The 13,404-nt window shown below is 36.7% G+C and overlaps 1 protein-coding gene across 10 annotated transcripts in view; it reads left to right on the forward strand.

Moving 5' to 3' along the window:
• Positions 1 to 13,404, forward strand: part of DIP2C (disco interacting protein 2 homolog C) — a 2,757,794-nt gene that overhangs the window by 1,902,220 nt on the left and 842,170 nt on the right. For all 10 annotated transcript variants that reach the window (XM_044064688.1, XM_044064689.1, XM_044064690.1 and 7 more), the window contains one exon: positions 9,121 to 9,322. In XM_044064688.1, the coding sequence (XP_043920623.1) occupies positions 9,121 to 9,322 (202 nt within the window). The remainder of the gene's footprint in view (positions 1 to 9,120; positions 9,323 to 13,404) is intronic.

Raw genomic sequence — 13,404 nt, forward strand, 5'->3', positions numbered from 1 at the left:
ACCTGCCAGCAGATTACCCAAATGTAATGACTACAACAGTGAATACACTCTAACATCTACATTTATGGTAAGTGTACACAACTGTACTTTTCTTGATCTATATACTGTTTTTCACAAATTTGTTCTATTAATGAAGACATATTTTCATTTGAGGATTCTGACAGTTTTTCTTGGGGAAGTATTTTTCTTTCCTCTAATTTCTCTCTCATTTGTTTTGTATATGTTGTGCCTGGAAATTATTGGCTTTTTGCATAACAGTAACAATACGTAATTTCTTATCCTCAATAGTCCACTTTATTGTCTTTATGGCTCTTCTTTGGCCTATCAGTTTTTGTGGACTGCTACTTCCTTGTACAACAGGGGGGCCATCCTCCCACTGGGCCTGGCTTGGCCCCATTGCAGGAATGTTTCTGTATTTTGAGGATTCTACACTGTCATCTTTTCCAGTCCTGGCACCAGTGCGCCTACCAGAATTTGGCACGTTTTTAACCTGGGTCTTGTGCACCCAGCTATCTTTTTTAATTTTTGACCTACTTCTGACCATGATATATGCTGTATAAATACAGTCTATATATCAGTGTCGCCTTGGTGAGATTTTGTGAAAACAGGGTCCACGTCGTGAAGGTACACACCAAGACTTGAGGATGAATTCAGTTTCAGCACTACTGCTCTCCTTAGCTTGCTGATTTTTCATCTCTCCATTCAGACCTTGCAGATGATGATAGTTTGGGTCTATAGTTATCATGGACAATATAGATGAAAGAACTAAACTTACCATAGCATTTGTGAGGGAAGACACCTTAGTAGCATTATTTGTCAGAATTTGGAAAATGTGCCATGGCATTTGGGGGTAGAGGGTCAAGTGGAGGATATGTCCCATTTATGATGTTTGGTATTATCAGCAAGTGATGCATAATTGCCATTAGAGCAGGCTCTAAACATAAATAGATTCTTTCACTTTATAGCTTTGGCACTAAGATAAAATATGACTGCCTAGTGGTTGTAATTTACCAGGAAGCTAGAGACACACACACACACACACACACACACACACACACACACACGAGTATCAGGAGATGATACATTTTTAAGAACTAGATCAAGGAAATTTTCAACTGCAGTGGTGAATGAGACTATCTCCTCAGGGGAACTTGAATAAAATAAAGTCAGAGTCTTTATGCATATCTGCTGCTCATGGCATATGATTTCCAATTGATAGAAAAGTAGTTAAATTCCCCAAAGCCAGTGTACTAGGTTTGATAACCATTTTTTTATCTGACTTAAGTGTACTTCATGCTCAGCAGAGGACATGGAAGGTGTTTTGTGTCATCCTGATGAGAGATGCTAGGACTTTAGTCATCCCCAGGTTTATGAATAGAGGTTTAAAGGAAATACCACCATAACCTCATGGTTCCCAGTAAGCCTGAATGCATGATAGGTGCTGACATCTACATACAAATTCTTTCATGAGTCAAGAAAGCTTGAGTTATGGCATTTTGTTCATACTTGTAACATTAAGCACTGCTACCATGATATTATCCAAAGTAGAATAGCTTATGATATCGTCCAAAGTAGAATAGCAGTGCCATCCTCATGTTGTCCAAATTAGAATTTGTTACATGTGGATCTCCAAAAGTTGAACCTGGACTGAAAAGACACTATGTGGGCAGATGATGCCTTATCCATCGTGCAAAAGTAATGGGAGGAGAGATGAAGACAATGCCTAGCAAAGCAGGGGAGAATGTCAGGCATCTCATGCTGTCACGCACTTGATCCCCAAGAAGTGGTACATGTTTGCCAGTTGTTGTAGTCAATTATCTTGTTTATGTACTTGGACATCATTCTCTAACCTAATAGATTACTGCTCATCTACTAGGGCCATGTTTGTATTAGAAACACGACTGATCTCAACTTCCTGTTTCTTTGCATTCCTCTACATATATGATTATTAAGCTTGCAGGAAGCTGTACGTCGTTTTCCCTACCTAGATAAGAGATTCCCAGTGATTCCTTGAAGAAAATTCATTATATTTATTGCAAAACATAATGACTAGGTTTGCAAACTTCTAAAATAATCTGACCATGTTGAAATCCAGTTTTAACGTTTTCTGTTTACAGTGTTTAAATAAAACATCTGTGGCTTCCATCTGTTTATGCAGATTTAAATTTGCATTCAATCAACAATTTTAGCTGTTTATTTTCTGTGGCATGTTAGTAAAGGTTAAACACTGTGTGCACTTTAAAGTTGTACAACATTTTGAACCATCAGTCTCAGATAAAAGTGTTTTGCAAGCCATCTGTTTTGCTGAATGAAGATATGGAGGCCTGGATGTAAGATTCCATCATGTAGTGGATAACTATGTGACTTTCTACTAAGGAAGTACACTAAACTCTGCTAAATCTCATACATAGTGCTTCTTCACTGCTGATTATACATCAGATACTGTGCTATGGGCTACCATCTACAGCATCATGAAGCAGTACCATTTCGCAACAGTATCTTCATATTTTGTTGATTTTGACTGAAGATTTCTGTCCAGCCGCTTTTGATCAGCACTTGTACTTCTTTGGTAGTTATTCTGGGTGTACAGCGTATAAAAAGTTTCTCTCAAAGAAGTTATCCACTGTTGTAGTTAAAATGGTGATAGTGACCTGGGCCTGTGCTGTAATTAAAATTGCGGTATTGCCCTATGTTGAAATTAAAATAATGTAAGTACCCTGTGTTTTCATTAAAGTCATGGTTGAGCTTTGAAAGGATCACTTTCAGCCAGTCATGATGTTCATCGTATAGGTTCAAAGGTCGTTATTAAGCTTGCAGTCCAGGAGACCATTGAGCAGCCTAGCCTAATTTCCAATTGCCCCATAGCAGTGTCTGGTTAAGTGACTTGCTCAAGGGTAAATAAAGGCTGGATGAATCAAACTATAGTCCACAGAAAGTCGCTTATTAACAGCCCATTGCTTTAATGCTTTGCACTAACTGACTTCATAGTAATGACTGTTGGGTTTAATTGATCCAAATCTTTTGGGTTTCTAGTGCCATGATAGAAATGGACCTCATTTCTAAGCCCAAGTATGATTAAACTTCATGAAGTTAGCATCGTTTCAGTCTTTGATGTTAGCCAAAAGTACTCTGTGCTGTACCCACAGTATGCCCAGAATTAACTCTTCCTGTAATTCATATGGAATAATATGAATCAGTAGTATATCTAAGTAACGGTTGTAAATTATTTTTTATGAAACCCATTGCTCTACTACTAATGAAACTGTCTGGGTATCCTTCTTCCACATTGTCGCTGTTTTTGCCTGCAAATTCTGGTATTTTATGACTTTGTGTACATAAGACACTATAATCACTGGGTGTAGCAATTTCAATGATCAGTGCTACTTTTGTTTTCTTTTCATGGACTACTGTATCTGCTTTTCTTACATCTATTGTTTGAATTGTTGGTAATGGGTGATCCATGTGATATAAACTTCATCATTCTGTATAATGCTTTGTGGCTCATGTTTCCAGTACTTCTCAGCTACTTCAGTATTGTAATGTTTGTACATCTCCAACACAACAGTCTTGCCACATTATTATGCCTTTCAGTTTAAAAGCCCTCTGCCATTAGTGTGTCATACCCAGCAACAAAATGTGTAACTATTTCCAGTTCAGTTTTAGAGAGCCTGCATTTGCTTGCTTCTCCCCCATGTTCAGTGGACTTTGTAAACCAGCATGTCAGTAGTCCACTATCCTTGGCGACCAATATTAACCTTTCATCTTTTGGTTTAAATTCATCTCTCCTTAACCATTCCTGTATATAGTCCTGATTGACTTGAGGTTGTTCAAAGAGTTTCTATACTTGCAGCTACATTTATGCATTTTCCACATTCCTTGCCTTCTTATCTGATCCTTTACCTTATATGCTTTCTTTTGTTTTTTGGCACATTCAGTTGCTGCCTGATTTTTGTCTACTTCTGATCTGATTTGATTTCCATTCCCGCTTGATGTGCTTCTGCTAAACTAAACAGGGAAGTCATCTTAGACTTGTTCTGCTCATGTTTTAAAACTTTCACTGTGTTTGAATCTGGTAAAGTCAGCAGATATGTATGCAGTCCTACGATTGCTGATCTGTACATGTAATCATTTTCGAGGAGGACCATACTTCCTTCAGAATGAAGAATATATAATCTTGATATACACTGACTACATATCATTTGATAAGCATGAAGCATTTTTTTTGTTTTTCTGTCCAGTTGATCAAATATCTTTTTGGGGCCAATCACCCAAAACTCTTAGAACAGAAAGAGCAAGTTGGTTTATAGCCTGGACTTTGTTCCTAGGTGTCAGAGCTGTTTTCAGTATTAATTTTAGTGTTCTAAAATATTCCTTAATGGGTTTTGTTCGCATTTGTTCATGTTTTATTGTCAGTCTTTCATCAGTTCCCAAATATTTTTGCACTCCCTCCTGCTCAAGTTCCTTCATATCACATTCCTGTCCCAGACTGATATTTTCTTGGTGCTGCAGCTTTTCTACTGCAGATCTTGCTTTTGCAGATTTATCAAGACCAAATGACATTCTTACATTATCTGAGAAAGTTAACCACTTGCTGTTGTGCCTTCAGCTCCTTATCTGATGAACTGCACAGTTTTAAATCATCCACAAAAAGAAGAGAAGTCTTTGCAATTGGTTGTTTTCTGAGAACCAGATTGCAACCATGACTTGATCTAAGTAGACAGCTTAATGGGTTTAAGGGCAAGCTAGAAGAAGCCACGCTGGAATATCCTCCTTTAAGTTTTTATCCCTGGGATAATAATCTGTCCTTTATCGTGGCTTAGCTGCAAAGTGATTTGCCACTGTTTCAGGGTCACTGTGATGTAATTGATCAATGTAGGCAGTATTGTGTACATCTGCAAGTACTTCTTTTTCTATGAATGTGGGATGCTGTTGAATGCTTTTTTGTAAACTATGCCTTACTTAGATTCTTCCCCTTTTTACAATTTTTCATTACGACTTTAATGACCCTTTATTTCATATGACTTTCTTTTGATAACGTTTTGTTTAATTGCCATGATTTTCTTCTAAATGACTACAAACTCTATTGGCCTCAATTCCAGTATATAGTTTATACATCATCGGAAGGCAATTTTGTTTTTAGGGTAGCTTGCAGACTTGCTCTTAAGGAGAGGAGTATTGTTTTTCCCTGTTGTTAACCAGGTTGGTAACTGGTCTGGATGTGCATATAAGTAGTTTTTACTCAGGGCTAAATCTTCATGTAAAGATGCTAATACTTTTAGCCAGAAGCTAGGTAATGCATCCTGGCTTGGGGCTCTCCAGTTAGGAGAGTTTCTTAATTTTGTTTCAATTTCTGTAGCCATCACTACATCCCATTTCATATCCTGTACATTTGAAATTCTTACTATTTCTTTTTCCTTTTCTATCCATTCAGCATCTTTGTTACAGGGACTTCATAGCTCTTTCTCTAGAATCTGCCTTTTTTTCCCTTTTTTTGTGGTGTTTCTATTCCTTTTGCTTGCTTCCCAATTTTCTATAATATTTTTTTGGTCATCAATGAATTGCTTTTTTTGTACTTTTCCTTTATATTTATCTAATATCTTCTGTGTTTTTCTGCCTGTACTGATAGCTTTACTTTATTATTTGCAATAGTGTATGATAGATCCTGGTCTGTTCCGATGCTGCACATTGCTTTTATCACATCTGTCTTTCTAAATATTTTTGTTGACCTGTTCCCTCTGCTACATTCCTGTAATAGTGGCATTTCTTGTCTTAATTGCATTATAGTTTTCTCTTTTCTATGCTTCCATGATGGTATTTGATTTATTCCCTTCCTTTCACTTACTGCTCTGTGCTTTTGTGGTAAGACGTTATCTGTTAATAATTTAGCTGCACAGTAATATATCATGTTTACTTCTGTTGTATCACATACATTTCTGTTAATGCTCTTTATTACTGTGTTCATCTATTTTATCAGACATCTAATAATTTTGGGTCTTATTAACTTTCCATAATTTATTTCTTTCATATATCTTAATATGTCTAACCATCTCTGTTAAACCATGCATCTCTTCCCTAAGATAATGTTCTTCTTAGCTGAGGACACATTCTTTATTTTTCATTTCCTGCGGGTATTCTGCAGAAAGTTCCAGATCATCTTCCTGTAACATATTCTGTTCAGCAGCATCCTGCGTCATCCATTGCTCTTTCATATCAGGTCTCACCATCATCCTATCACTCCACAACACTGACTGCAGCAGAGTTGCTATTGTTTCCTGCTCCTTCCCTTGCTGTGCAGCTCCAACTGAACTTTTATGCTAGTTTCCTTCTGAAGGCTCCCGAGTATCTTCATGTGACAACTGATCAGATGCTTTGCCTTCCACCTGTTTCTCCTTACTTTGGGGACTTATTGTTCCATCCTGCTGTGGCATAACCTGTGTTGGCCTTTCTGGGTCTATATTATATTCTCAAAAGCTGACAATGTCGAATCTAACATTGTTGACTCGAGAATATCGGAACACTCAGAATCTTGAGCGTGTAAATGGAAATCTCCGTAAGGGGAGATTTCCATTTACTGCAATGTAGTGCGGTCTCGAAGTTGGTATATTTAAGTAGCAGGGGGTGTGGGGGGTGCAGGGGGGATTGCCCCCCCCTACTTAAACCTGTTAGGGTACTTTTTTTTCTTTTTTTTTTTTTTTTGGGGGGGGGGTTTATAAGGTCGATGTTTGAAGACATTGACCATATGGTGTCGACCATATGTTGTTCGATGTTTTCAAACGTCGATCTTACAATATAGACCCGGCCTTTCTACACTAAACCCTTCACTTCACAGGTATTACACAACTTCATCTTCTATTTGTTTAGCTACTGTTTTACTAATCTTTTGTTCTATGTTCCCTGTTTATGATCTTTTTTGCGTTGCAAAATATATCTGTTGCCTTTACCTGTATTTCTCTCCAAATCTCTTTGGAGCTACTTTTATTGTATTGATTAGTTTGGCTTTCTCCTTTGCATAAATATTACATCATATTAGATCGCTCTTTGTTTCCCATGTCCATATTTCTTTTTTATACCTTTCAAAAATATCTAGTTTTTTTTTTCTCGCACTTCCTCAGTCACTTCTTTTTCCAAACAGCCCAAGGTTTCTTTGTCTGTATAATGTTTTTCATAAATCTGTTGTATTATGAACACAAATTTTCATTTGACGCTTTTGACAGTTTTTCTTGTGCTAGTATCTTTCTTTCCTCTAATTTCTTTCTGTCCTTTTGAATATCTTCTATCCGGAAATTGTACGTTTCTTGCATAATAGTAACAGTATATAATTTCTTTCATATCCTCAGTAGTCCATTCTGTCGTCTTTATGGCTCTCTTTTGGCCCATCAGTTTTTGTAGTTTTTGTGGACTACTACCTTCCACAACAGGGGAGCCATCCACCCCTGACCCTGGCCAAACCCTATTGAAAGAATGTTCCTGTCTGTTATGGATTCTGCACTGTCATCTTTTCCAGTCCTGGCACCAGTATGCCTACCAGGATTGGGGATTTTTTTTTATCCTGGGACTTTCACCTAGCTGTCTTTTTGATTTTTTTTTCTTTAGCATACTTGTCTTCATGATATATGTTGTATAAAATACACACTATGTATCAATGTCATCTTGGTGAGATTTTGTAAAAACAGGATCCACCTCATGAAGGCACTCACCAAGACTTAAGGATGAATTCAGTTCCAACAATACTACTCTCCTTTGCTTGCTGATTTTATCATCTCTCCACCTGGACCCCTACCCACCCTACTGCTGCAGTATGTATCATAATGTACGAGTCATCTGGCCTGACATGCAGAACTTTCAGACCCTTCTCCATAGAGTGGAAAATCAGTAGTGCTCATAATGTAAAGGGTAGAAGCACTCGTGTCATCCTGTGTTCAGTTGTCACAATGAACTTTGGTAATTTGTTCTTCTGTACCAGCAAGGTGACCTTCAGAGCTATGATAAGCATGCATTTTGGGATTTTTTTTTCTATTTCTGCTATGATTGAATTGTTAGACCACTAGATTGGAAATATTATCATAGAACAGTGTAAGAAACTTCTTTGTGTGGAAGATTTTCAGTCCATATATTTCTAGTTAACCACTGTATATTAATCAGATCAGACAATAGTAGTAGAAGTAGCGAGCGTAAACTCGTCAAGTCAAAAAGTAATAATAGAAAATATATAATTTTACAGTATTACTAAGTATTCTAAAGTAATCCAAGCAAGGCAGGCAGTCTTTTCAGTCGAAAATCCTTTATTAAGTGCTGATGTCAACACTGGGAAGGTCAATAACACTTGTGCATATGGCTGACTTATATCTCTGAATGGGTTTTCGCATTCAGTGTCTGGACTGTCTTTGGTTTAGATAAAGGTGTCTGACAATTTATCCTACTACTATAAACAGAAAGACTGTTTTACAAAGAATACAAAAACTGAGACTGTTTCTAGAGCATTAAAAGCTTGAGACAAGGTGTAGCTGGCCCTGAACACGAGGGAGGCTATTTTTTGTTTTTATTGAGCAAAGATTTTAGTCACAGAATATTACGGTTTCATGCTGAATCACTCGAGTATATTAACAGCTGTTAACTTCCTATTTTTGCAACATTGTCCCCACCTGCAGTTGTGTTCCTTAGGTTGTTTGTGTGAGGAAAATTCTTGCAACAATTAGAAAAGTAGTTGTGCAGCTCATTGATCGCAAAATCAAGAATGTTTGACCGACTGCAAGAGATTTTTGAAGGAATTCTGTTCTTTTGATAGCAAAACTTCACAGTTTATCAGATAGTTTTCCTGCTTCAGATGAACACACCTTTGTTGCCATCTGGTTAACCATCTGCTACTGTAAATGCATCACACCACATCTTTATGAAACTAAAATGCATTTTTAGAATATCCCTTATTGTTGCTTTGAGATGTGTAACTCAGTGCTGTAAAAAAAAAAAATTGTGCAAGCCAAATGTATGCATAAATAGGAAACACATTTTATAAACTTTTAGCATTGCCGGAAAAATGTTTGTACATCAGCCAGTATTCTTTTTTACTTGCTCATAAGTCAGAAATCTGACCATTGTATTTCTCTCTTTTCTATCCTTCAGGCCATTGACAGCATTCATCAAGTCGGAGTTTACTGTTTGGCACTCGTACCAGCAAACACCCTCCCCAAAACTCCACTTGGTGGAATTCATCTGTCAGAAACCAAACAGCTTTTCCTGGAAGGCTCACTTCACCCCTGTAATGTGTTAATGTGTCCGCACACCTGTGTAGTTAATTTGCCGAAGCCAAGGCAAAAGCAGCCAGGTAAGGATAACCTTTGATCTAATTTGACCATGGTACTCTTTTGACTTCACTTTACTTCAATGAGGTTTGCGTTGGCATGTGCTTGTCTGTACAAACGTACAGTTTGTGATTTTTTTTTTTTTTTTACAGGTGATAATGTGAAGCCATTTTAAAGACATTTTAATTAGTTATCACATATTATAAGCTAATGGCATTTGGCCAGGTCCTTGTTTCTCCTTAAACTAAGAGAAGAAAGTTTGTGTATGTTTTGTGCTGTGGCATAATATTGAATAAAGTAGTGAGATCTGTGGAGTGGATGGTAAAGCCCTGACTGTTCCTCAGGCAAACTGGGTTTGACTATTGGCTTTAACACTGAAGGAGCTGGTGGAGTTGGGGGATGAAGAGGAGTGGAGTGGCATTGTAACATCCCCTGTCTTAGGGGGAAGGAATGAGAGTGTGCAGCTGGGTTGTAAATTCCATGCAAGAATTCCTGATAGGGACTGAAAGTCACAGAAAGGTGCCTGTAAAGGAAGTAAGATCTTTTGAATGTTATGTTGCCAATGGATGTGGGTGACACTTCTTGCCATAGACCATACCTTTGCAAAAACCACAGAGGTGGTTGAACAGGGAAGCTCACTTGTGTTCTGAAAGCAGTATAGCTGCTGACCTCAGAAGACAATGGATTTGCATACATATTCCCATACTTGGATAACAGGTCGATAACATTATCCTCCAAGTATGAACTGCTGAAGCTCAAGGACAAGGCCTAGAAGTTATATGACTTCCTAGGGAGCCCCAGTGGACTGTTGCATCATACATGAAATCTGCAAAATATATCTTGTTCTCTGCTATATTCATTTAGTGTATTCTGTTAGATCATTAGTGTCCACGTGACCTTTCATGTGGGGCATATCCTTCTGTCTTGTAAGTGTTTTTAACAGGCTTAATTTATTTTTTTTTCCATTTTGAGATGTGTCACAGTCTCTGCCCACATTGTATCCTTTGTACATTGTATAATTGAATCCTACAGTATAAGTATACCCGCTACTCCAGATAACTTTCATCATATTTTGCCATCATCTTTTCCATTGTTTTCAGACTTTTCCCATGAACCCTGATTTCTTCATGTGTACCACTGCCTTGTCTAGGTTCTTCCATTCATTTTTTTCAATATCCACTTTATCCAATTCAGAGTTTTACGGAACCAGAATCTGCCCGAGCAAGTAACTGGCTAAAGCAGAAAACCGTACAAAATCCAACACTGGTTGATCACAGGACATGTGTGCACTCACATACACATTGCCAATACCTGGGGACAGTTTAGAGTTTCATCATTTCTCTGTTCTGTCCTATCATAGGTTTAGAGATGTGGGAGGAAACTAGAGATCTTGGGGAAAAAAAAAACAGTCAATGAAAGGCCAAAATGCAAAACTGTACAGAATTCACCACACTAGAAACTGAATCACCAAATCAAGCAATGTGAGGTAACAGTGGTAATCACTGCACAGTCTTTCTGTTAAAGTTTACTGACCGTACTGAGGTTTTTTTTGTACATATTTTTTCCTTCCCCCCTGACAGATTGTCATAATTAAGACTTAAATATATTAAAAAGTCCCAAGTATCCACAATAAATATATTAAAAAGTCCCAAGTATCCACAAAAAGTCCACGTACAGATAAATTGCAAAAACCCACAGGCAAGGCAACACAGAAAAAACAGTAATATTGCTTCAAGACAAACCACGCATCTCCAAAAGTTAAAACTTTTATTGTGCAAATGTAAGCGCTTTCACGGTTATCCAAGACCGCTTCTTCAGACAACAATACAATAAAATCCACCACTTCTTATACCTCACATTAACATCAATTATTCAATTAAAAGAACAAAGTTTCCCTCCAAAATTTTTAGAGAGACATTAGCTAAATTTACTACTTACTTTAGTCTTTTTAATTTTAACACTGGCTTAACAGAAACAAACTCATTCAGGCCAAACTCTCTGTGAGCTGCTAATCTAAAAATCCATTGTAGTTCTACATTTTCTGTATTTGATACAACCGGCCCTAGTCTGTTAGACCCCTGCATAACATGAAGCACCTGAAAAAGAAATTTGTGATCTGGCCCACATTGCAAAAGTATGCTTAGCCAGTGCACTGTACACAAACTGTTTCCTTGTACAGTAATCGTGATCTCTTATTCTTACTTTCAGAGATTGGTTGTTTTTTTCTACATAAAAATGATAACAGCATACACAGCTATATATATATATATATATATATATATATATATATATATACATATATATATATATATATATATATATATATATATATATACATATATATATATATTAAATCAACAGTATTGCAGTCAGCCCAACATCTCAATTCCCATAGCTTGCCAGTAACTGGATGTTTAAAAATCCTGGATTCGTCTATAAAGCTACAGAAATTGCAGGATCCACACTTATGTGTACCTGTAAATATGGAAGGAGTCTTATACATTGTTGGATAGCATAAAAGTTATTTCAAATTTCTTTTATTTTTAAAAAACAATTTAGGTGTGCTTCCTACTATCTTTGAAGTTTCATGATCGATCAACAAAATAGGCCAATTATCGTATACCACTTTACTTATGACATCCGTATCACTTGAGAATGATAGTACCATTGGTAACCTGTCCCTAAAAGCTGGCCCATTCCTTTTATACCCCATTTTTTCATGTGCACCTCCCCTTTCAGAATAGAAAGGCTTTGCTCGTCTATATCATTCTGCAAAAAACTTATTGAATGCTTTGGAAATTTCTAATGCCGAATAACCTCTCTGCATGAATGCATCATTCAAATATTCCATCTCATTCTTGAAATCAAGGTCATCACATGATAAACGTGATATCCTTATCCCTTGACCTACCATAATATTTGAAAACACATGAGTGGGGTGCATACTAGTACGATGGAGAAACAATGGAATATAGCATAACTTCCTATGTACTCTAGTAAAAAGTTTACCTTGATGCAAGCTCACTTTTACATCTAAAAACTCAATGCATTGTGGAGACATATTCAACATAAATTTAAAAAAAAATCACTGCCTAGATTCAATTCCCCCTTTATCAGAGGGACATATAACAATATTAGGGTTTTCACATAAACTTGATAAAGCTTTCATTTCGCTTTTACTCATATTAAAGTGTTTCTTTGCAACATTCCTACCTGTCAAATTATACAAATCTCTCTCACATGCTCTAATAAAAATGTCAACATGACTAGGCATAGAGGGTATAAACACACTTGGTTTTCTAAAATCAACTTTCCAAATCATATCTGCTCTGTTACTAACATTTTTCAAAATGTCTGACCCCCATACTGCTGACTGGTTATTTATGGTTCCTTTATTTTAGAGTGGTATCTATAAGATGGGGTGGCACTTTCAGGGATGGATTCTAACACATTTGTCTCTATAGCTAACTTTGATTGTGTTTCTAAGTTTAGAGACCAATTAGCAGCTGCATCTTGAATTTTAATTAAAAGATGATTAATGTGTCAAAGAATTTAAATAAAATGAAAGTATTACAGAAATGCATAGTCCTTTGGGACTGAAGCCAAAAACATATGCATGATGACAATGCCTTCTTGAATGTCAATCTGCACTTCTAAAATATGGTTTCTGGTATGACTTTTAAAAATGACAGAAAATATTTATTTTTTCTAAAAAATGTCTTATTTAGCTCTGACATCATAGATCATCTTAATGGTATTGTTCTCATTTTAACTGAGTTTGTCATCTTAAAGGACAATCCCAGATTCTAAAATTCTGACGGAAAGAAATTTGTCCTGATATTTCCCAGTTGTCACCACCCACTAACCACATCATTATCAACACTACTCCTGGTTTCAATTTACTTTATGCAGCCCTGTTTTCATTCCTTCTGGTGAACACAATTAACATTATTCAGTTCCTGTCAAAACTTTCAGTCCCTGATCACTGGGAAACAATAAGGTTATTAAATTGTTGTGTGCGTTTGTGGTGGGGGTAATTAGGCAAGACTCTCTCAGTGTTTACTTTTTATGAACTATTAAAACCTTATCTTAATTGCAAAGCTTT

The sequence above is a fragment of the Protopterus annectens genome, chromosome 3.part0 (assembly GCF_019279795.1).
Source record: "Protopterus annectens isolate FY-2018-M chromosome 3.part0, PAN1.0, whole genome shotgun sequence".
NCBI lineage: Eukaryota > Metazoa > Chordata > Ceratodontiformes > Protopteridae > Protopterus > Protopterus annectens.